The sequence below is a fragment of the Protopterus annectens genome, chromosome 1.part0, assembly GCF_019279795.1.
Source record: "Protopterus annectens isolate FY-2018-M chromosome 1.part0, PAN1.0, whole genome shotgun sequence".
NCBI lineage: Eukaryota > Metazoa > Chordata > Ceratodontiformes > Protopteridae > Protopterus > Protopterus annectens.
Genome location: NC_056725.1, coordinates 88,440,654 through 88,463,625, shown reverse-complemented (window position 1 = coordinate 88,463,625; position 22,972 = coordinate 88,440,654). Strand labels below are relative to the sequence as shown.

The 22,972-nt window shown below is 40.1% G+C and overlaps 2 protein-coding genes across 5 annotated transcripts in view; one reads left to right on the top strand and one right to left on the bottom strand.

The window, feature by feature from the left end:
* The window catches only part of BLOC1S3 (biogenesis of lysosomal organelles complex 1 subunit 3), a 194,306-nt gene extending 180,182 nt beyond the window's left edge, over positions 1 to 14,124 (bottom strand). The window contains exon 1 of the mRNA XM_044086246.1: positions 14,063 to 14,124. Coding sequence (XP_043942181.1) covers positions 14,063 to 14,080 — 18 coding nt within the window. The 5' untranslated portion in view covers positions 14,081 to 14,124. The remainder of the gene's footprint in view (positions 1 to 14,062) is intronic.
* A 62-nt stretch (positions 14,125 to 14,186) lies between these two features.
* PDCD2 (programmed cell death 2) overlaps positions 14,187 to 22,972 on the top strand; it is a 289,253-nt gene continuing 280,467 nt past the window's right edge. The window contains exon 1 of one of the 4 annotated variants that reach the window (XM_044086050.1): positions 14,187 to 14,607. In XM_044086050.1, the coding sequence (XP_043941985.1) occupies positions 14,304 to 14,607 (304 nt within the window). In that variant the 5' untranslated portion in view covers positions 14,187 to 14,303. The remainder of the gene's footprint in view (positions 14,608 to 22,972) is intronic. The other 3 variants (XM_044086129.1, XM_044085975.1, XM_044085896.1) reach the window with 3 other exon arrangements.

The window sequence follows — 22,972 nt, the reverse complement described above, 5'->3', positions numbered from 1 at the left end:
AATCCATAGTCCAAACATATGGAGAATACCGGAGATTGTTGTTACATATAGCATACAACCAGTACTTGCCAGAAATTCCTGCAGCTCCTTCAGTGTTGCTATAGGTCTCTTGGCAGCCTCCCTGACCAGTTTTCATCTTGTTTTTTCATCAATTTTGAAGGGATGTCCAGTTCTTTGCAATGTTACTGTTGTCCCATATTTTCTCTACTTTTTGATGTTTGATGACCGTCTTCACTGAGTTCCACGGTATATCCACTGCTGTGGAAATTTTTTTGTACCCTTCTCCTGACTGATACCTTTCAACAATGAGATCTCTTTGATGCTTTGCAAGCTCTCTGTGAACCATGACTTTTGCTGTAGGAGGCAACTGAGTAAATGTCAGGAAAATCCTACTAGGACAGCTGAACTTTATTTGGGGTTAATCAGAGTCTCTTTAATTGATGGTAAGTACTGTACCCAAGAAGACTGAATACTGTAATTAAATCAAAAGGTGCTTCAACAAAGTATTAGTTTAAGGGTGTGCACACTTAAGCAACCAGCTTATTGTACTTTTTTATTTTTTACATTTTTCCCCCTAACAGATTTGTTTGTTGTTCAATTGAATTGTATAGGTTATAAGTCACATTAAAGGTGGGAAACGTTTTGAAATTATTTATTGTGGTCTCATTTTAACAGCAGTGTGTACATTTTTTATATCCAGTGTACATTTTGCATGCAAAAAATCTATTTGGCAGATCAAATTCTATTTCCATAAACTATTGTCAACACAGATCACTTTTGTCCTTCTAAACTTCTTCAGGTCTGTGTACAAGAACCCTAAAAACTATCTACAAAATTATTATTGTATAATTAGTTAGTATTATTGCACATCATTTCCTCTGTGGTGCATGGGTTTCCTCCGGGTGCTCCGGTTTCTCCCACATCCTAAAGACATTGCACATCATTTCAAATAAAGTGGAAAAAAAAGAAAAAATTTGATGTTAGAAGCAAAATATACACTTCAATTAAAAATGATTTAACATGGTATTTAAAACCAACTTGAAGAATAAAATTAAATGTATAAACAATGTGGCAATTTTCTAAGTTCCAGTGCACTTTTAATTGAACAGTAGTAGTTTAGCCCAGACTTCCTAAAAGAGTTCAGCTTTAATTGCCACATGAGTTCACATTTCTCCAGCATATTCAGGATGTCTACTTCAAGATCATCCATGTCTATGCGATCCAGTATCTGTAACTTAAACCTGTGTGTCTTTTATGAAGAGCAAGGCGTTTGGCTAGTGCATTATTTTTACATCCAGAGTGGATTTCTGCCAGATGACATGAAATCATATGCTTAAGTTTATTTACAGTCTTGCCCACATAAAATGCATCACATTCATTGCACTGTGCACCCTGCAAATTACTTTTGTAGTGTTAAATTCACCCCCTACACTGGTCTTAGTTTTTATTGCCCTTATTTCAAGAAAATCATTGTCACCTTGTATAAATATACAAAATGTACAATTAGCTTCACATCTTTTAGTGTTTCTGTCATATAGTCTAGGTTTAAATTCAACAAAACTTCTATTGTTCCTGGCCTTCCTGTAAACAAAGGATGGGGCTTCACCTAAGATGTTAATCAGAAGAGGGTTTACTGTGACAATGGCCCAGTTTTCTTCAGTAACATTTTTGATACTGTGATAATTCAAAGTGCATGCAGGATGCAGCTATTTTTGCATTTGTTATTCTCTGTGGAATTTCTTAGCATTCTCCTACTGGGGAGGTTGAGTGAAGGTGCTTCAGTCCTTTTCAGTTCTGTAATGGGTTCCAGGATGTTTTTTAACATCTGACTTTCATAGCCTCTCACTAGAAAATCATTCTCTAAGTTCATAGGTTCATAGGTAGGTACTAGGCTATCAGCCCAAGGGCCTATGTAAGCCTAGCCAACAAGGTTCCCTGGCTTATGCCACCCAAGAAAGTTGTTTTCCTGTGTCACTGTTGAGCAGAGACACAGAAGTGATCCCAGGGGTGTATTTCCTATTTCCCATTCACTCATCAAGATTTTTCTTGAAGAGTGCTAATGAAGAACTTTGCTTGACATAGATGGGAAGTCTCTGGTACAGGAATCTATCCCTCCAGCATGTCCTGTTTATTGTGGTGACAAGGTTTAGGTCCCTAGAGCATGTAGCTTGGAGGGATTGGGATTTCTTTAGGTGTAGCATGTCCAACAGCTCTGGGTTTGACATAGCTTTATATGTTAGGCAGAGCTCAAATCGGAGTAGGCGATATGCTATGGAGTAAAGCTGGAGTTTTTTGAGATGGTCAGTGTAGGGCATCTGTTTGAGGCCAGTAATCCTCTTTGTGAGCTACGTCTGTGGCCTTCCCAGCTGCTGCAGATGTCTTGTGAGGTACATTCCAAAAGGGGCATGTACTCTATAATGGGTCTAATGAGTGTCAAGTAAAGGGGATCAATGACCTCTTTTTTCCTGGATGAGAACCCTTTTATGATGAGGTGTGCCATGTAGAAGGACTTCCTGACTACTGCGGCGATGTGACTGTCAAAGGAGAGACTACTGTCCACCTGGGACCCAAGATCTCTTATCACACATTCGGTGTTAAGTAGATTGCTGCCTATGTGGTAGTTCATGGGTACAGAGTTTTTACCAAAGGGGATGACACTGCACTTTTTGGCATTGAGCTTGAGGCCATGGCTCTGACACCAGGCATCTGTCTCAGCGAGGCCCTTCTGTAGGATGTCCACATCATTTGGGGACTTGACTATGGCTCCTAGTTTGCAGTCACCTGCAAACTTCGTTAGCCAGAGGCCTTCTGTGTTAGCCTTTACTTCAGAGACGTAGATACCAAACAGGAAAGGTCCCAGGATGGAACCCTGTGGTACTCCACTTGTCACTGCATTGAGGTCAGATTTGGAGTCTGCAACTTTTAAAGTGTGGGTTCTGTCAGTGAGCCAGTTGGCAACCCATCTTGTGATGTAGGGATTTATACCTAGTTTAGTGAGTTTAGCTATAATTCCAGAATGGGGGATGGTGTCAAAAGCCTTGGCGAGGTCAAGATAGGCTGTGTGAACCACCTTATCCTTATCTACGGCTTTGGTGACTGCCTCAAAGAAGTCAATCATGTTCAGGAGGCATGATCTGCCTTTCAAAAAACTGAACTGGGTGGGATCCAGAGTTTGGAGGTTACCAATGTCTTTGTTTATGAGTTCCATGATTATATGTTCCATGGCCTTGCAGACCAGGCTCGTCAGGCTAATAGGTCGATAGTGACTCTAAATGCAAGCCCTTCTTGAAAAAACAGTAAAAAAAAGGTTTTTTGGAGACACTGCTACAGCTTCTTCAGAGGTAATTTGAAAAATACAAAAATCAATACTGTTTCATTTCAGTTTCCTGTTGTGCTTTTCCCAGACCTTAAAGGATGACAAATTGCCATTCTAATTCCTTGTTTTCTAACATTAGTGGTGTAGGTCCACCTCTTCCTATATTTAATACCTGGTCTATTACAGTAAATTCAAGAAATATGCTTAGCTAACGCATTCTCATTGTTTTGTTTCCACATAGCATAGACATGTTCGTACACACTATCCCTTAATCTTCTATCTGATTTTCCTATGTAGAAAGCTTGGCAGCAATTACAAGTTGCCAAATATTAATTCTAAAATGCCTTCCACAAATAGAAAAAAGGTGACAATAGTTACAGTGTCCACACTGGAATGACGTATATTATGCCTCTGCAATAAAACTTTCAAGTTGTTACCCCTTCTATAAGTAATCTTGGGTTTCTTACCTAATCTATCCAATAGTTGTTGATTATTGGAAATAAAATACCAATTTTTATACAAAATGAATTGAATTGTCTTGGAATCAATACTAAAAGTCGTAATAAAGCTACTTTCAAAATTATTAGCTACTGAATTGTCAATGTTAACAGTATTATTATGGTTATTGTTCAATGTTACATTCCTCTCTAAAGTTATATCCAACATTAGATTAATAGTTGAATCAGACGCTTGTTTATTTGGTAAAAATAACTCATCAAAAGGTGAATGGGGTACTCCTGTTAGTAAACATAAGTTTTAATAAATCACATTCTCTTAGAAAAGTTGTTCAGTACTACAAAATCAATTGTCCCTTAATTATTGCCTTCTTTTGTTTATATGGGCGACAACTTTTGAAATGTAGTAGAGAGTTACAGTAAGTGGATTTTCTATAGATACTTGAAAAATATTCACCTTTAATGACATCCTTACTCAACTTAATGTCAAGATAATCAATTTCCCTCTCAGAAAATTTTGAGGTGAACCTCAAAAAGGTTTTAGTGTCATTAATGGCAGACACTAAATTAGTCGCATCCTCATTGTCACCCTCCAATAAAAGTACCTAGTGTAGAATTTAACTTTTTCTTTCCTTAGCGTGTCATTAAATATATTTATCTTTTCCCAGTGTGCCATGAATTTGTTTCTGCACATAGTATTTTCCATTAAATGAAAAAAAGTTGGATGATAATATTATGTCCAGCAATTGAGTGGCAACATTAATCTCACTTTTTGTAGCTTTAAGATCTATTAGCATAAGAGAAACCCAAATGTGGAATAGATGTGTATAAATCTACCACATCTATAGTTAAAAAATTGTAAGAACTATTATATTCCACTTTGTGTATCTTTTCCAAAAAGGACCAAGAGTCCTTACAAATATGGGGTACATTCTTCAAATATTTGGATAAGATATTCTCTACTAATTGAGCACATGGGTAGGTTATGGATTCTGTACATCCTTGTGGATCTTAGGGATCCCAAATATTACTGGAGTCTTGGGCATTTTAATGTCTATATAATTATAAGTGTCTATGTCAATGTCTCCATTAAGAAAAAGGTCTCTAAAGTAGCTTCTATTTCTAACATGTGAGATATTCATTTCATTTAAAGATGAAGATGTGTAAGCAGGCCCTTCAAGGATGGTTTCCATAGTGTTAACATATTTACAATTATCTAGAATTACTAGGCCACCCCCTTTGTCTGGCTTAATAACCCTGACCTAATAGGTCGATAGTTCCCGGTGTCAGTGGTGGCTCCCCCTTTGTGGAGTGGGATACCTGTTGCTGTGCACCATTCAGTGGGCACAAAGCCTGTTGCAAGGCTATTATTGAACATGATGCTTAAGTGGGGAGTCAGTTTGTTCTGAAGTTCGTGTAAAATGCAGCCTGGGATGTTGTCCGGTCCCATGGATGCTGTGTTTTTGGCTTTAGAGAGTGCAGCTTTTACCTGCGTAGTTGTGATTACAGGGACTCTGCATTCTTCCTGTATAGATATGGGCCCTTTAGGGGGCGAAGGGGGGGTAACGTTAGCACTGAACCTATCTGCCGGGATGTTGGCAATATCAGTTGGTTCTGTGATTTTTGTGCCGTTGTGCTGTAACTCAGAGCAGATCTGGGTGTTGCCATTGAGATTCTTGACATAGCTATAGAATGCTTTGTGGTTGTCCTTAGAATTAGTGGTGATCTTGTTTTCGTAGCTAGCTTTGGAGGATCTTATAAGGGATCTCAGCTTCTTACTGAGGCAGTTGTTCAAGTTTCTCAAAAATGGTTCCATCTCTGTGGTAATTCTAGCTAATCTATAGCCCTGGGACTTCACTACATTATACTTGGATTTGTAGGATGTAGACTTTTACTGTGGAGTAATAAGTTAACCCTCGTTGGTCTTCTGAATAGATCAGTGGTGATTCTGTTATTATTGGTGTCCTTGGAAATCTGCATATCTAAGAAAGTGGGTGAAGTATAGGTTCATAGGTGTGTACTAGGTTAATGGACCTGGAGCCTTTAAATGCCTAGCCCATAAGATTATCCTGGCATTGTGCCACCCAACCTTAGTTCCCAGTGCCTCTGTCAAGTAGAGCCACTAGAATGATCCCCGGGGTGAATTTTCTATTTCCCATCCACTCATCAAGATTTCTCTTGAAGAGGACCAGTGAGGTGCTCTGTTTGACATGTATGGGAAGTCTATTTCATAGCATGGGCAGTCTCTGGGTTATGAACCTGTCCCTCCATGGGTTATGAACCTGCCCCTCCAGCATGTTCTGTCGATTGTGGTAATGAGGTTGAGGTCTCTGGAGTGTGTGGTGCAAAGGGATTAGGATTTCTTTAGATGTAGCATTTCTAACAGAGCTGAGTCAGACATGACTTTGTAAGTCAAGCAGAGATCGCCTCTAAGTAGGCGATATGAGACTGAGAATAGTTGGAGTTGTTTGAGTCTGTCCATATAGGACAAGTGTTTAAGGCCTAGGATCCTCTTTGTGAGGTACTTTTATGGCCTCTCCAGTTGTTGCAGGTGTCTAGTGAGGTACATACCAAATAGGGCATTGTACTTGATGATTGGCGTAATGAGGGAAGAGTAGAGGGAGACAATGACCTCTTTCTTCCTGGATGCAAAACCCTTAGTAATGAGATGTGCCACATAGAAGGACTTTCTGACCACAGTGACAATGTGGTGGTCAAAAGAGAGGTTGCTTTCAACCTGTGTTCCCAGATCTCTTATAATGCCTTCTGTGTTCAGTGGACTACCCTCAATGAAGGGAACCAGGTTTTCCCCAAAGGGGATGATGACACATTTTTTGGTATTGAGCTTAAGGCCATGGTTCTGACACAAGTCATTGGTCTCAGTGAGGCCTTTTTGTAGGATGTCAGCATCACTTGGGGAATTAATAATAGCTCCAAATTTGCAATTGTCTGTGAACTTTGTCAGACAGAGTCCCTTCGTGTTGGCCTGGACTTCAGAGAAGTAGATACCAAACAGGAGAGGACCCAGGACCGAACACTGTGGGACTCCACTCGTGACTGGTCAGCAGTCTGACTTGGAGTCAGCTACTTTCACACTGTGTGTTCTGTCTGTGAGCCAGTTTACAAACTATATAATGATACAAGGGTTGATGTTTAGCTTAGTGAGTTTTTCTATAATTTCTGAGTGGGGAATTGTATCAAAGGCTTTGGCCAGATCAAGGTAGGCTGTATGAACCACCTTGCCTTCATCCACAGCTCTGGTGACTGACTCAAAGAAGACAACCTCTTCATCCACAGCTCTGGTGACTGACTCAAAGAAATCAAACAGGTTGAGCAGGCATGATCTACCCTTCACAAAACCAAACTGTGTGGTATCCAGAGTTTGGAGATTACCTATATCCTTGTTTATTAGGTCCATACTGATGCATTCCATAGCTTTGCATATCAGACTCATCAGGCTAATGGGGCAATAGTTCTCAGGGTCTGTAGTCACTCCTCCTTTGTGGAGAGGGATGGCTGTAGCAGTGCACCATTCAGTAGGGACAAAGCCAGAGGTGAGGCTGTGATTTAACAGGGCACACAGGTGAGGTGCCAGTTCACTCTGTAGTTCATGTAGAACACAGCCAGGGATATTGTCAGGTCCCATAGAAGCTGTATTCTTGGCCTTGGACAGTGCTGTTTTAACCTGTGCAGCAGTAATACTGGGTGCCTGGCAATCTACTGGTATTGTGATTGGTCCTTTAGAGGGAGAGGTGCAAAGCTGGCACTGAATCTGTTGGCCAGTATATTGGCAATATCTGTTGGCTCTGTATAGGAGGTACCATTGTGCAGTAACTCAGAGAAAAACTGGGCATTGCCATGGAGATTCTTTACATAACTACAGAAGGCCTTGTGGTTGTCTTTACTATCTGATGCAATTCTGCTTTCATAGCTAGCTTTAGAGGATTTGATAAGGGATTTCAACTTTTTGTTGAGGCTGATAAGGGAGTTTTTCCAGTCTTGAGACTTCACCTTATTCCACATCAGTTTCCTCCTTCTGTTGTAGAGTTTGTTTATGGCAGGGGACCACCAAACTGGTTTCCTTTTTTTGGAGGAGAGTGCCTTGGTTCTATTGGGTATAGCGAGATCCATGCATTTGTGTATGTGTTCATACAGTGCATTGGTGTATGATTCGGCAGTCATGCTACTATTCTGTATTTGCATGGGTGCCGTGAAGTTAGCCACCTCTGTTTTTAGGAGCCCAAAGTTAGCTTTGGAGAAGTTTTTCATGGTGTTTACCTTTGCATGGGGGGGTGGGGGGGTGGGAGGGATGTGGATTTCCAAGGTGATTAGTTTGTGGTCAGAGCTAACCAGGGAGGCGTTGACTATTGGTGTAGAGCAATGGTCGCCCATGTTAGTAATGACCAGGTCAAGGATGTTGCCACCTCTAGTGGGGATAAGAATGAGCTGGTCCAGGGCATTGGAATTAATGAATTCCAGGAAACATTGGGCAAGTGCATTGGTGCATGAGTAGCCTTCCCAGTTAATGGAGGGGTGGTTGAAGTCACCCAGTATGAGAGTGTTAGGTTGGACCCTAATATTCTCCATGGTGTTTAGGAACGTAGAGTGTGAGTCTTGGGACATGTTTGGGGGGGACCTATAACAGGCTATGACCCGAATTGCTGTCTTACCCAGTGTAAGCTGCACCTGAAGTATCTCTGATGTGTTATGTTGGGCTACCAGTCTCGAGGTGTGTGCATCCTTTATGAATATGGAAACACCACCGCCTTTGGAGCTTCGGTCCAAGTTCTGGGGCTGAAAGGTGTGGAATGAGTTATAGCCTGGTAGTGCAGGGGTGCTTTCTGCTGCCTTGAACCTGGTCTCTGTTACAGCACAAATGTCGATGTTCTCCATTTTAAGGAGTGCTTCGAGCAAGTGCATTTTGAGATTTAGACTTCTAACGTTGAGCAGCATGACCCTCAGATCCCATTTGTTTGTAGCTGTTATGGTGGTAATTTGGTCTTTGAAACACTGCCTAAAAAAAGGCACTATAGGGGTGTTAAGAGTCTTGGCCAGTATCCAGAATCCCAAAGGTGAAAGGTGCAGGCTATCTCTGGCAAAGCACTGAGGTCTGTCAATCATGTCATCCCAGGCAGACAGATACTGGATCCCCTTAGAATGACACCAGAAACTTAGACAATTGTTGAAATCAATCTTTTTCTGCTTGCACTGTGGTATCATTCTGGGTGATGGTAGGATGCTGCTCAGGGTTAGGGTCATACTCGCCTGAGCTACATAATCTGAGAGCTCCTCCATGTCTCTTTTCATGTAGTCCAGGAAGGTACATCTCAGGTCATTCACACTCACATGTACAATGACAGAGTCATATTTGTACCTGTTGAGTGACCTGAGTGCATGTGTTATGTGGCCGATCCTGGCACCTGATAGGCAACTGACTGTTACTTTCTCCTTATTCAACCTAATGAGTGGGACATCAGTGTGCCTTACTATCAAGTCACCTATTACTAGTGTGTTGGGCATGCTGTTTTGCCTTAGGGGCTTTAGTTGAGTGACACACTGTTTAGGAGTGTTATATGTCTCCTGATTAGTGTTGTGGTCAAGTGCGTTTCTGCCTTGGTGGTCTCTGCTGTTTGGGTAGATTTTTATTGAGAGCCTCCGCAAAGGTGAGTGTGTAGTTTGTGTTTTTATTTCAAGGCATTGCTGGTGTGTGTTCTGGAGTGCTATGTGTTCCATGTGGTGTGGTGCAAGTGCTGACCTTCTACTCTTGACCAGCTATTCCAGTCTTGGCTGGAGAGTGTGTGGCTTCCATGTTGGATATATAAGTGCATCTCTTGCAAGTCTGAGTGTTGGGAGGTAAGAGGAGAGGGTTGAAAGTGTACATGAGGCAATTGCTACATTGCCTCAGGATACCCAAGTTCACCAGGTTAATAGGAGAAAGCACAGGGAACTTACCTTTTAGACATGTCTGGAAGAGGTACACTTCAGGAAGGGGGTTGTTTGATTGAGGTAAGTTATAAAATCTCCAATCTGCAAGGTGTTACCTCACCTTCCCACACTATAATGATATCATCAGTGTAACTTAAATAGCATGTGATATGCTGCATGTAGTCTGTATTGTTTAACACAAAATCCTCCTCCCACTTGCCCAGGGCTATGTTAGCTATGCTAGGAGCCATGGCAACCCACATTGCTATACCAGTTTTTTTTTGTAGTGTTTGCCATTGAAGGTAAAGAAATTAAAGTCCAGTACAAGATTAATGAGCTTGCTTAATTTTTGCAGTGGTGCCTATGTACGTTGATTATGTTTCTTAAAAGATTCCATAGCTGCTGTTATACAGTAATTGTGAGGGAGCACTGTGTACAAGGATTCCTCATCAATAGTTAATAAAATACTGTCAGCTTCCACTATAATGTTTTTTTATTTTCCTGAAAAAATTCATTGAATCTCTTATGTATGACTTATTCTTTTCTACTAAAGGTTTCAGCAAGTAATCAAGGTAAATGGCTGTGGCTTCAGTAAGGGAACCTCCACTTGCTACCACTGGTCTATAAGGTGGGTCTTCTCTGTTCTTGTGTGGCATTGGTATTCCAAAAAAGTAAAATTATAAAGATTTTTTAGTAATAATTTTTTCCCATAATGTGGTGAGATTAGTGTTCCATAAATCATATGCTCTTTTTATGTTATCCATGGTAAATAACTCATAAAATCTGTTATCCTCCAGCATGTTCTCTATCTTTTGGTTGTAGCTAGTGGTATCAGTCACAAGTATACCACCGCCCTTGTTTGCTTTCATTATGCGCTTGGATTTATCATTGCCTCACTCAATCAATGCTTTTCTTTCTCCCTGTGTTAAGTTATAAAGTTTTTTCTTAGGAGGTTTTTAAGTAGTTTCCTGATTTCCATCTCACATTTCCCTTCAAAAGCAGCTAACATTTATGTAGTGGTGGACAATAGCTGCTAGGCCTTTTTATAGTTTCATCAATAGGCTTATTTTCTGTACCTTTAAGTTGAGCTTCCTCACAAACATTTTAAGGTCTATCAGTACCTGAACTATCTTGCTTCTGCAGCTTGGTACAAAAGTAAGTCCTTTGGACAACACACCTTTTTCAGTCGGTGCTTTAACAGAGTGGTTCCAGATAAGTGGAGTGCCTATTGTTGTGGCTGGTTCCTCTGTCTGAGCCTGGGACCTGGGTTGTAGTCGGGGTTCCAGTCTGGATTGCCTAGGTATGGTATTTCCTTCACCCTTGTCCATTGTTTGGTTCTCCTGTTTCCCTGGGGTTTGTGGATAGGGTCTGAGACTTCTGTAATTCCTCCTGTATTTTCTGGAATCTTGATGGGTTGTAGTAATATACCTTGCTGTGGCTGTGGTGGGGGGAACCTGGTAAGAGGGACAAACTCTGTGGCTCTGGTGGTGGTTGTGGTTCTTGTTCTGGTGCTGGTGCTGGCTTTAGTATTGGTGTGGTGGTTGGTGTCTGTGCTGTCGATATTGGTCTTCCCAAAAAAACTTGTCTCTGTGAAGGTGCTGCTGCTTCTGGTAGCTGGATTGTCTGTGGTCCCAATTGTCCTGGTAGTCCTGTAATTTGTCCTGTAGAACTCTCTGTCGGTTCTGGTTGCCTCTGTGGCTTTTGTTCCTGTCCTGACATCTGTGATGTCAAAGGGTTCTGCAGAGTGCTGATAGCCAGAGGGGATTGGAATGGTGGAGAATGAGATGTTGGTGGGGCAGCCTCCTGGTGGTCCTGTACTGTGCCCCTATCTGGTTTTGTGCGAGGATCTCCCCTTGGAAAATCCCATTGAGGTCTGCTGGCCAGTTTATATTTCCCCCATATTCCCTGTTATAACTAAAACCTTGCCTGTTGGTGGTTTTCTTCTTCTTATTATTATTGTTGTTATTATTATTATTGTACCTCCTAGTAAGTCTCCCAGGATCATCTTTGTCCAGAGTATCTCATTTCATTTTATGTTATTTCTTTAATGGACTGCTCATATCCCCGACAGAGATAAATATCTGGTCTCTGGGAGAGACTACCATGTCTATGGAACAGGCTCCACATCCATGTGAAGCAGAGTTTCTCCCTAACCCAATTCAAATGCAACTTGGACAATTGGATGGGAAACTGGAAATTCATCCCTGGTTTGGCACCTATGTCTCTAATGGACACAGGTAACCTGTAAATGGTTCATCTCCCAAACCTCTGCTTACACTTATCAAGGGTATCACAACTCGTCAGAGATTTGGGATGCATGGCTAGTCTTAAAAAGGTCCTTGTGGTCGTTAGCCTAGTAAACACCTATGAACCTATAAATATGTTTACAGCTATGAATTTCTCTGAATTTGTGCCATATTTTGGTTTGTTCATTGCAAAATTCATGGCTTTCTGGTCAGTCACAGAGGTTTTAGTCACCAAATAATGACATACAATTGAGTTTCTTTGAATGTTTTGCAAACCTTTTTTATTCTGTTAACTCGCCAAGTAATACTTAAAATATGTCGCTGATATGAGGCTTTTAACAATATATATGGTTTAGTCTCAGATTCTTTCATTAAAAAGGTGACAGAACATTTTTAATAAGAGTGGGACATCTGAGTTGAGACAGACAAATTATTCATAATTGCTGGTGCTGTCAGTGGAAGAAAATTACTCATTACTGTTTGCTCATTATTCTGGCTTTCAAGATTACTGTGATTTGGTGATGCAGATTGCCATACTTTAAAGGCGTGGTAAAAAGTTGAAATAATTACAATGCCACCTTTTTTATCACAGTCAGACATCTGAAGTGCACACAGAAGGGACCAAAACTATGGGTTGGTGATGAGAGCTGTCTGTGGATGAAAACTAACTCTCCTTGTCATTTGTTCAGTTTAAAAGTCAATGACACTAATCTGGCTTTGCAAGAGTAGTTTGCATATGTGTGAAATAAGATGGAATATTTTGTTATTGTAACATTTATGTATTTTTTACCACAGTGCTGACATATGAGGTGTACACAGTAAAGTGGATGCAACTGGTGGGTACAGAGCCATTTGTGGATACAGTGATTTACCCCTGCTATTGTTTCTTCATTTTAGATTTGCAGTTTCTATAAGAGTAATAAGTTGGCCTTGACTTATTTTATTTTCCATCACATAGATAAACCATAAATTTCAGCCGGGATTGCCTCAGCTTCTCTCCTGGACATGGGCAGTCCTTGTCAGAAAACCCTTGGACATAGACAATATCTCTCATCTAGTATTATATTGGGATTTAACGGCTACGCTTGTAAAAACCTTCGGGCCAATAACCTAGTAATATCCTTTGCACCTGTGAACGTATGAACATGCATTAGCACTGTACACAATAAGTGCCTATCTTTGGTAGACTGGCAGGCACAGGATGTGTGTTGAGAGGTATGCGGATTTACTATAAAATCAGAAATGTATGAGGGTCAATGCAAAAACTTTGCGAGGGACAGCCCCTCTTTGGGCAGTTGTGTCCTGCAAAAAAATTGTAAAAATAGCAAATGTCCTGAGATTTTAGGACAAAATTATTTCCTATATTTTATATAATAGGTGCATAAAACAGTTATTCTGTATCTGAAACACCTAAATGTTATACAAAACAGAATAAGCAACTAAAATGCTACAAGAATAAGCTTTTATTTAGGCAAAAAAGTGAAGTTTTGTCCTTTGTACTGGCCGTGGGTATGTTTCAGCCTGCAAAATCTGACACTTGTACCAAAGATGTCAACCCTAGGAAAGTACCCCCTCATTTTGCATTGACCCTCATACATTTCTGATTTTATAGTAAATCCGCATACCTCCCAACCTCTTAGAGTAAGAAATCTGAACAAAGCTGTATATAAAAGTTGGACAAAGGCCTTAAAATAAGGACAATTTTTAAATATTGCTCTTAGAAACTTGATTTGCTTTAGCATGATGTTTCTAAAGAGTATAAAGTACGAAACCCAAATGTCTGTCATTATTTTCTAACTTAGGTCCTTACTGATTTGTCACAAATTTGCCAGAAAACGATAATTTCATGAAAAACAGACCAAAATATGAGGCAAATGTCTGGACATTTTGCGAAAATCTATACAGTTGAGTTATGTAATCAGTAGGCAAGGATTACAGTCAATAAATAACACAAGACAAATGTTGCACAGTTGTTCCTATTCTGAAAATGCATGCTGTGCAAACCCTGCTATTCTATTAACTTTGTCGGTGATCAGTAAAATACGAAAAAAAAGTCTTTGATTTGGGTGGGACTTCATCCTAGATACGTGAGCAAAGTTAAAAACGGTGGAAAAACCTACCCTGCCTCTGAGCATCATCTTAGAGACGAAATTTAAATAGATCACCACATAATTTCGACAGTAATATTTCTTTGCGCATGGTCTGCAGTTAACTATGCGAATGATGCGATTTAATTGACACGTTACGTCATCGCATGTTTAGATGGTTGTACTACACGTGAGGAAAGTGAAAATTTACTTCCGGGTAGACTTGTTCACAAGCCACGCTTTATCACTAATGTTTACACGTTTGAAGTTATAAATGGCAGGAGTCACCCGTGACAGTTCTGTGGTGCAGTTTGGGTTTGTTGAAGAGGCAGTGGAATGGAGACTTCGGTCTTCCCAATTCCCAAGTAAAGTTGGTGGCAAACCATCTTGGCTGAGTCTTTGCGAACTTCCAGGTCCAGAGGAACTGAGTTGTGAACTGTGTGGACAGCCATGCGTGTTCTTGTTGCAGGTTTATGCACCAGTCCCCGAGAAAGCGGATTGTTTTCACCGTACAGTTTTTGTTTTTTGCTGTAGAAATGTTGCATGTTACTCCTTCAACGATAGACGCAGTTTTAAAGGTTTGAGAATTTATCCCATGTGTATTGCAAAATAGAGTTTAATTTTGTTATTCTATTTGCACACTTTTTAACTGTCACTGATTTGAGCTCGGACGTTTGCTGTCTTCCACCTAAAAATTTCTGTTATGTCCCCAATTGATTTGTTTAATCTATGTGGAAAACTACAAGTATGAGAATTAAATGCAGTATTAATACAATCTTTTGTGGTGTGGAAGCAGTGTTTGGTACTTTTTCTTTGGCTATACACAGTTATTGAAGTTTAATTGTATTGTAATGCTGTTTTACAGTTATAATGCTATATTTTGCTGGAGCAGTCACTTGTCTGAGATTGCAGGCGTTGTTTTTTGAGATATGTTCATAGGTTACTAGGTACCTGCCCTAGAGCCTTTACAAGCCAAGCCATGTTAATCCAGAGAATCACCATTTGTTCTTTTTGGTAGTTCGCAGAACGAATTTATGAACAGAGTGGGTCTGTGATCAACACCGGTTATCCGTGTCAGTGAGGGACATAGGTGCTACCCCAGGGGTGAATTTGTGGACTCTCATCCAGTTGTCTAGGTTATGTTTGAATAGTCTCAGTGAGGAGCACTGTTTTACATGAATAGAAGTCTGTTCCAGAAAGGTGGCAGTCTCTGGGAGACCTTTATCTGTCTCTCCATTATGTTCTGTTTTTTGTGACAAGCTAGGTCGAGATACCTAGAGCTAGTGACACTTGTGCCATTTGACTTATGGATGTGCAGCATTTTCATTAGGGCAGGGTTGGACAGTATCCTGTAGGCCAGCCACAAGTCCTCTCTCAGCAGCCTATAAAATACAAAGTAAAGTGATAAGGCTTTCAGTCTGTCCACATAGGCCATGGTTTGGAGTCCTTGTATTTTCTTAGTGAGAAACCTCTGAGGTCTGTCTGGCCGCTGCAGGTGTCTGGTGAGTTACATGCAAAAGGGTTCATTATACCCTACTCTATTAGTGGTCTGATGAGGGTCAATTATAGTGGAGTTATAACATTCCATGACCTGGATGCTATGGCCATGAGGTGCTCTATGTAGAAGGCTTTCCTTACCACTGTGAAAACTTGGTGGGTAAAGTTCAGATTGCTGTCAACCTGTGTTCTCAAGTCTCACACCACTGGGTTGGAACTTAGATAATTGCTGTCAATATTGTAATTTGTAGGGAATTCTCTTTTGCCAAAGAGAGTAATAATGCGTTTTAGACCATGGCTTTGGCACCAGTCATTTGTTTGTTTTGGCCCTTCTTGCAGTATGTTGACATGTTGCGGGACTCCGTGATTGCTCCCAGTTTGCAGTCATTAGCAAACATGGTAAGCTAAAGGCTGTTTAGTTTGGCCTGGACTTCTGAGAAATGGCTGCCAAACAGTAAGGGGCCCAGAACAGACCCGTGAGGTACTCCATTGGTGACAGGTCTACTGGTGGAGGTGGAGTCACCAATTTTGACAGTGTGTGTTCTGTTAGTGAGCCAATTGGCTACCCATCTAGTAGCGTAAGGGTTAATCACCATCTGGGAGAGTTTCTCAATGATGCCAGAGTGGGGAATTGCATCAAAAGCCTTGGCAAGGTTGAGAGAGGCTGTGCACACTGTCTTACCTTCGTCCATGGCTTTGGTGACATTTTCAAAGAAGCATGATCTACCCCTAACATAGCCAGATTGGGTTTCATCCAGAATTCCTATGTCCTTGTTGATAAGGTCCATAATTCCTTCCATGGCCTTGCAAATGAGATTGGTTAGACTTGTGGGTCTGTAGTTTCCAGGGTCAGTTGATGGCTCCCCTTTGTGCAGGTGGATTACTGTTGCTTTTCACCTTTCTGCAAGAACATAGCCAGTTGTAAAGCTTTGATTAAAGAGAACACCAATTGGGTCCACCAGGCCTTGTTTTAGATTGTTTAGTAAACAACCTAGGATATTATCTGTTCCCATTGAAGCCATGTTTTTGGCCTTGGCAAGCGCAAAGATGACCTGTTCTTCATAGATAATAGGCAGAGGGCTGGTGTCAGATGTGCTTTGGGATATGGTAGGTGGTGATGGTGGGGTTGGTTGAAGTTTGCACTGACTGTGTCAGCTAGCAGGTTATCTTCCAGTGTAAAAAAATAACAAAAAGGCCAGGGATCCAAAGATTAACGCAGGTTTAGGAGGCCAGCATCAGTAGAAATGTAGGATTTTAGTGGCACTACCCCCTGTAATAAATGTTCCATTTGTAAACATTTGGTTAGTTCTTTTCCATATATTAATGACTTTAGATTCATTACTCAGGATAGATTTACTTGTAACACTGAAGGTGTTATTTATGCATTGAAATGCAATTGGAAATGTTTTATATAGGGGAGACTTGTAGAAGTTTTAAGGTTCGTCTCCAAGCACACATCAGAGACATTAAGAACAAAAAGTTAGACAGTCCTTTGGGTACTCACTTTATGTTCTTGCATAACTCTAATCCTGACCATTTGAAGGGCTGTGTTTTACAAAAAAAAATTGAAGTTTGTTTAGGGGAATGCACAAGTTTGAAAGATAAACTTTAAAAAAAGAAACTCTCTTCATTTTGAAATGTGGGACTTTGGAGCCTTTTGGGCTCCATAACGAGTGTAATTGGGAGTATGTGATTTGATTATGGAATAAGAGGATAATTGTTTAATTGTTAGTTAATTGTGATTAAATGTATATTTAAGGAAGGTGTGCAATATGCTTTTTAGTCTTAGTGTCTCGGCTTGCTCAGCCTTCTAAGACTGTTATTAAACCCGTGTTATTCTTTGGATCTGTGGCCTTTGTCATTATTTTATTCTATTTTATTTTCTTGGATTTTAGTAGTTCTTCCAGTGTAGTATGATTGATCCCATCTACAGCCAGTTTGGCACATAGCTGGGCATTCCCTTTTAGACTTTGGATATAGTTAAAGAATGCCTTATGATTATCCTTGGTTAGAGCTGTGATTTTAGTTTCATAATTTGTTTTAGAAGACTTTACAAGATTTTTGATTTTCTTGTTTAGGTTTAGGAGGGAATTCTTCCTTTAAGTGATATCCCTCTTGCTTTGGAGATCAGTGTCTTTCTCTTGTTATCTAATCTGTTTAAATTTGAAGTTCACCACGGTGGCTTGTTTTTACAGGAAGACCCGGTTTTGATCCAGTCAGATACAGCAGAGCTTATGCAGTCGCTTAAGTGTTTGTACAAGGCATTTGAGTACACTTCTGCATAGTGGTCATTGATGTCTGCGATTGCGGATAGTATGAAGCTTTTTATACCATTGCTTAGTAAGCTACAATTAACTTTGGTAAAGTTTTTTATAATTTTTGTACCTGTGAGGGTGTCTGTTCCAGCAGTTACTTCAAAACGGGACTAATTTGTCCCTCCAGAATCTACTCCAACCCTATCGCACCACCAGACCGCTAAGATCCAGCAACAAAAATCACTTGCAGATCACTAAAGCCAATAACTCTGCTGGTGAAGCACTATTCTCTTGCGCCATATCCAAATTATGGAACTCACTCCCACCCACAATTACCTCCGTACCATCATGCACCAACTTCAAAACTTTATTAAAAGCACACCTAAAAACATGCTGGCTATGCCCTTGCAACTCCCACTCTAATATCATCCACCCCATCCAACTACTACCTTTCTTTCACTTCCACTAACTACCTTGATGATAGCAAGCTCAGATGCTCATAAGCCTAGTACTTATTATACAGCAGGAACTTCTCATTGTTACATTTGTTAATGCCTGTTATGTACTTCACAGATAAAGATTCTAGTTGTCTACTGATGTACTATGTTCTTCATCTGTAAATATGTTGTAAGTAATTTCTGTGTTAAATTATTAATCACTATGTAATCCAATGTAACTGCTGTCTGTTTATTTTACTGTGGAGCTTTTCTCCCCGGGCCTCCACTGAAAATGGACCCACGTCCAGTCGGACACTCCTGGTCAACAAATTTAAATAAATAAATAATTTGAGAGTGACCTAACCAGGGAGGGCATCACACATGGGGAAGTACAGTGACCCCCCCCCCATGTTATTGAGTAATATGCCCAGAACATTAGAACCCCTAGTGAGGGTTCAAACAGTCTTAACACAAATGCTGTGGAACGAATCCAGGAACCTCTGGGTGAGGGTGTTTTTGCTCGTGTATTCCCCCCCAGTCTATGGAAAGATAGCTGAAATCTCCCATGACTAAGGTGCTGGTCTGTATGGTGATGGATTCCAGTAAATTGAGGAAGGTGATGTGCTTATCCTGGTTTAAGGTTGAGGATCTATAGCTAACAATGATGTGGTATGCTACTGGACATGGAGTACTTCAAAAGAGTGATGCTGTTTGACCAGTCTCAGAGTATTTGATTTTAATGAAGATGACTACGCCTCCACCTTTGGTTCCTTCATGCTCATTTTGAGGTCGGAACATGTGGAAGGCATTGCAGCCTTGTACATCCAGGGTGTTCTCAGTGGCCTTGAACCATGTCTCTAACTCCACAGGCATCTGCATCCTCCATGGTGAGGAGTGCTTCCAGTGAGTGCTGTTTCATGTTTAAACTCCTAGCAGTATTTTTCTTTTTCTCCCTGATCTATTGGTGTTGTCTGTAAATGTAACACAGTAAGCTGCATCAGGCCAGGTCTGCTTTTCAAAAGCTGCACTTTAACTTTGTGCTTGAATACCCCCAAACTACATAGTTCACTTTCCATGCTTTCCATGAACTGTGACAGTTTAACAGTTGTTCACTGTAAGCTTTGTTTTATTAAGATTAAAAAAAAAAGTATTGTGCACATAGGACTTCTTTGTCTGTGACTGTAGTTTTCATTAACCCAGAAATAAGGTAATACCGTTCTGAAGAAAATTTTGAGTTCATTGAGCTGATTAGGCAGAACACAGTAGCTGGAAGTTGACAGGCCATAGAATTTGCAGAAAAGATTGCATTTTTGTTTTAGCTGCAGAACACAACAGCACACCGTTACTGTTGCATACTGAAACCTCACTGGAGCTATTGAATTTGCAGAATATTTACATGCATCTGTGTGTGTGTTTATTTTATTTAATTTTTAACCAGGTATCCGGGCTTTTGCAGGTGGATGGCAAAACACAAAAAATGTGTAATAAAGAAGTACAAAGCCAGAAAGTTGTACAGTAGGTTGTAAATTCAGATAAACAACCTAAGTCGGATAGGAAGTACATTGGTGTTTTGTATCTTTTTAGTGGAATTTGTTCTCATTATAACTGGACAAATAGAGTACATTCATGATTTCAGAATTACCCATAGAGCTTTCCTGAACAAGTATTTGTACATGGCAGACGTGAGGCATTCTTGTAGTGGGCATGGTTATATCAGGCAGCAGAGTAAATATCCCAAGGTATTGGTAACAAGATTACAAACAAGTTGCAAGAACTGTAGAAGTATGTAATGGGAAATGATTATGGGGACGTTGAGGCTTAGGGGGGAAAGAGGGATAAGAGAAAGGGAAGAAAGACTCTAGGGTAGTTTAGCAAATGTGTAGATAGCTTTATTTAGACAGTTGGTGTCATCTGAATATTTAGTGAAAAGTTTGTTTTGCTGTAGCTACAGGCCAAATAAGTTTTAATCTTAATCTCTTTAAATGCAGTGCATTTCTACATTAGATTATTAATATAACTTCAGTTTCTTAGCATAAATGAAAACATCTGTAATAACAGTAAGGCCTTCCTTTCTGACCTTTGAGTGTTGTGTTCAGCTTTAGTTATTTTTCTGGCACTTGTGTGTTTTTACTTGATTAGGCCTGCTGTTTGATGGTGATTCTTAAACTGTCATGCATGAGTCTATTTTTAGTTTATGCATGCATGCTTTGCCTTCTGTTGTATGGAAGCTGGTTGGAGATGCTGGTCAGGAGTATTAATGATGTGCCCATTCTCTGCGTCCTCCATTCTTTGTCATAAGAACCTAGTTTTTGAGGAGCCCCCCCCCCCCCCCATACTTTTCTGTTACAATATTGACATGTTGGCATAGCTTCTGCATTCTGTTACAAAAATGTAGCTAACATGGAGTCTCAAGTAAAACAGCCTTTTAAAAGGTACACAGAATCTTTTAATTTGTGAGCAGAACTGTTACCCATACAAGTGTTTTGTTCTGCAGTGTAGTTAAACATGTGTGCTAGTATAAACACCATTTTTTCCTGCAATTCAGAAAGTTTGTAGGATGGAGATGAAATACTGTGACCAGAGGCTAGAGGTGTTAGAACTTTCTTCACTTGAGACCAGAGGAGACAGATGGGCATAATTAGTATTGGTGAGATTTGAGGAAGGAAATTCTGAGCAAGGTTAGATGTCTACTCTCATCTGTTTGATATGTCATCAGCAAATAGTGTTAATTATGTAATAGTTTTTCAGAGTAACCCTGCGTCCAGTCTGCACTAATGATGTCTCAATTCCGGTATTTTTCAGGCTGCAAGAACAACATGGATAAGACTAGGCCTGTAGCAGTAAATTACCTCTCTACCCTACCCATGGCATGGTTCGATAACTTTTTTTTTTTTTTTTTTATTTAATTTGGAGGGGTGGGGTCATGACGGGATGAAAGACCTGGGGATTTGGATTAAGAAAGGCACTGAATCAGAGGCAAGGGATGTGTGGGAGGAGACTAAAAAAAAAAATAAGGAAAATAAAGTAAATCCAACGTCTCAACATGAATCTGGACGGTAAAGTTTAATTTATAAAAATGTTCTTGGTCTGTTTAGTGCTCTCTGTAGAGTAGTTTTACTTCTATGCTACCATGAAGATCTAGACTGTGCTAGAGAGGGATCTAATGAATTCCATATGAGATGGGGAGGGGAATGAGAGTCGGGGAAATTTTAACACTGCCCATAACCAGAAAGGGTTAGCACTCCAAATCTGATGCATTATTCTGAGGCTACCTAACTCTGGATGATTTGCCTGATGTAAATGGAGTATTTGCCTAAGTGGAACTTGATAGCTGATAAAATGGGTTTATGGAGTCTAACCCCTGATATAACATTTCATGCTGTGCAACCAATGCAGCTGAGAAATTTAATACTACCAAAGTTACTGTGGAAAAGGGTGGTGTTTACCCATAGGATATCCCACAAAGGCATTGGGCTGCTGAGAACAAGAAAGTGGCATAAACTGGGAGAAGATAGGAAAGGATGCTATCTTTTGGGAATATATGAGCAAGGAAGAATTATTAATCCAGATAGAGGAAGCAAAATAAGCCTTTGCATCTTGAGTAGAGAATCTCTGTTGTGCTATGGATTTATGGTGGATTATAGGCAAGGGAAAAGTAGTGATATGAAAGAGTTGCCAGACTTGATCAGTTGTATTGTGCAAACCAGGTTGCCAGACGTAAGGGTAAAAATGTAAGTAGAGCCTACAAGATCCAGCATATTAATTTCAAAGGTCAAGCGGATAAGATCCTGCACGTGAATTTCAAAGGTCACTAGGATAAAATGGGGGACTATGGGAGAAGAGATTTAACATGCAGTTTACTGCAGAGCAGCGGACAGAAATCTGTAAAGGCTGTGAATGTGCTATTACGTCAAAATGATTTAGAATATGTGCTTGAAAATGTCTCACTGAACTGCATATTTCCAAATACTTATGGGCTCAAGGTATAGAAATGTAATTATTTTAAAAAGAGTGGAATAAGCAAAAGTACTCCATATCTCAGGGTTGAATCAATCTATCAGCATATCATTAGGCCCATGTAAAGTTATGTCCAAAAGAAATGTTTTAAACTGAAAATGTGAAATTGGATTTGTCAACACAAGTGTTCGGCTGACCTAATGTATTAGTTACTCATCTCGTTAAGAGTAAAAAAGTAACTTTGGTTGCCTGTGTTTAGCAAGTGCCCCATTGCGCCATGCATTCAGATTATACTGTAAGGAAGCTGATTAGAATGATATTTACTTGAAATAATATGTGTGTGTGTGTGTATATATATATATATATATATATATATATATATATATATATATATATATATATATATATATATATATATATATATATATATATATATATATATAGTACAGAGGGAGATGGAGGAGGTGCAGGCAGCAGGGTGAATGGGTATTGGAGAGGAAGTTCACGGAGGTATGGATTGGGAAAGTACAAAACATCAGAGGAAGAGGTAGGGATGGAGGGGTGGTAGAATGGTGACGTATTTAAAAGGCGGACTAGAGGGCCTTATTGTCTACTCCTAAGTTGTGTTGCATAGGAAGATATGCTGCAGTTCATGGAGCAATGCGATTATGCTCAACCTAAATTACATCCTGGTTTAGTGCTACTCTAGCGCAAGACCTGACTTTAACAACACTTAGAGGTGGTGCTTGTTAAGCACCCCCTACAAGCTGTTGACATTCTCTTTGCACTAAAACAGA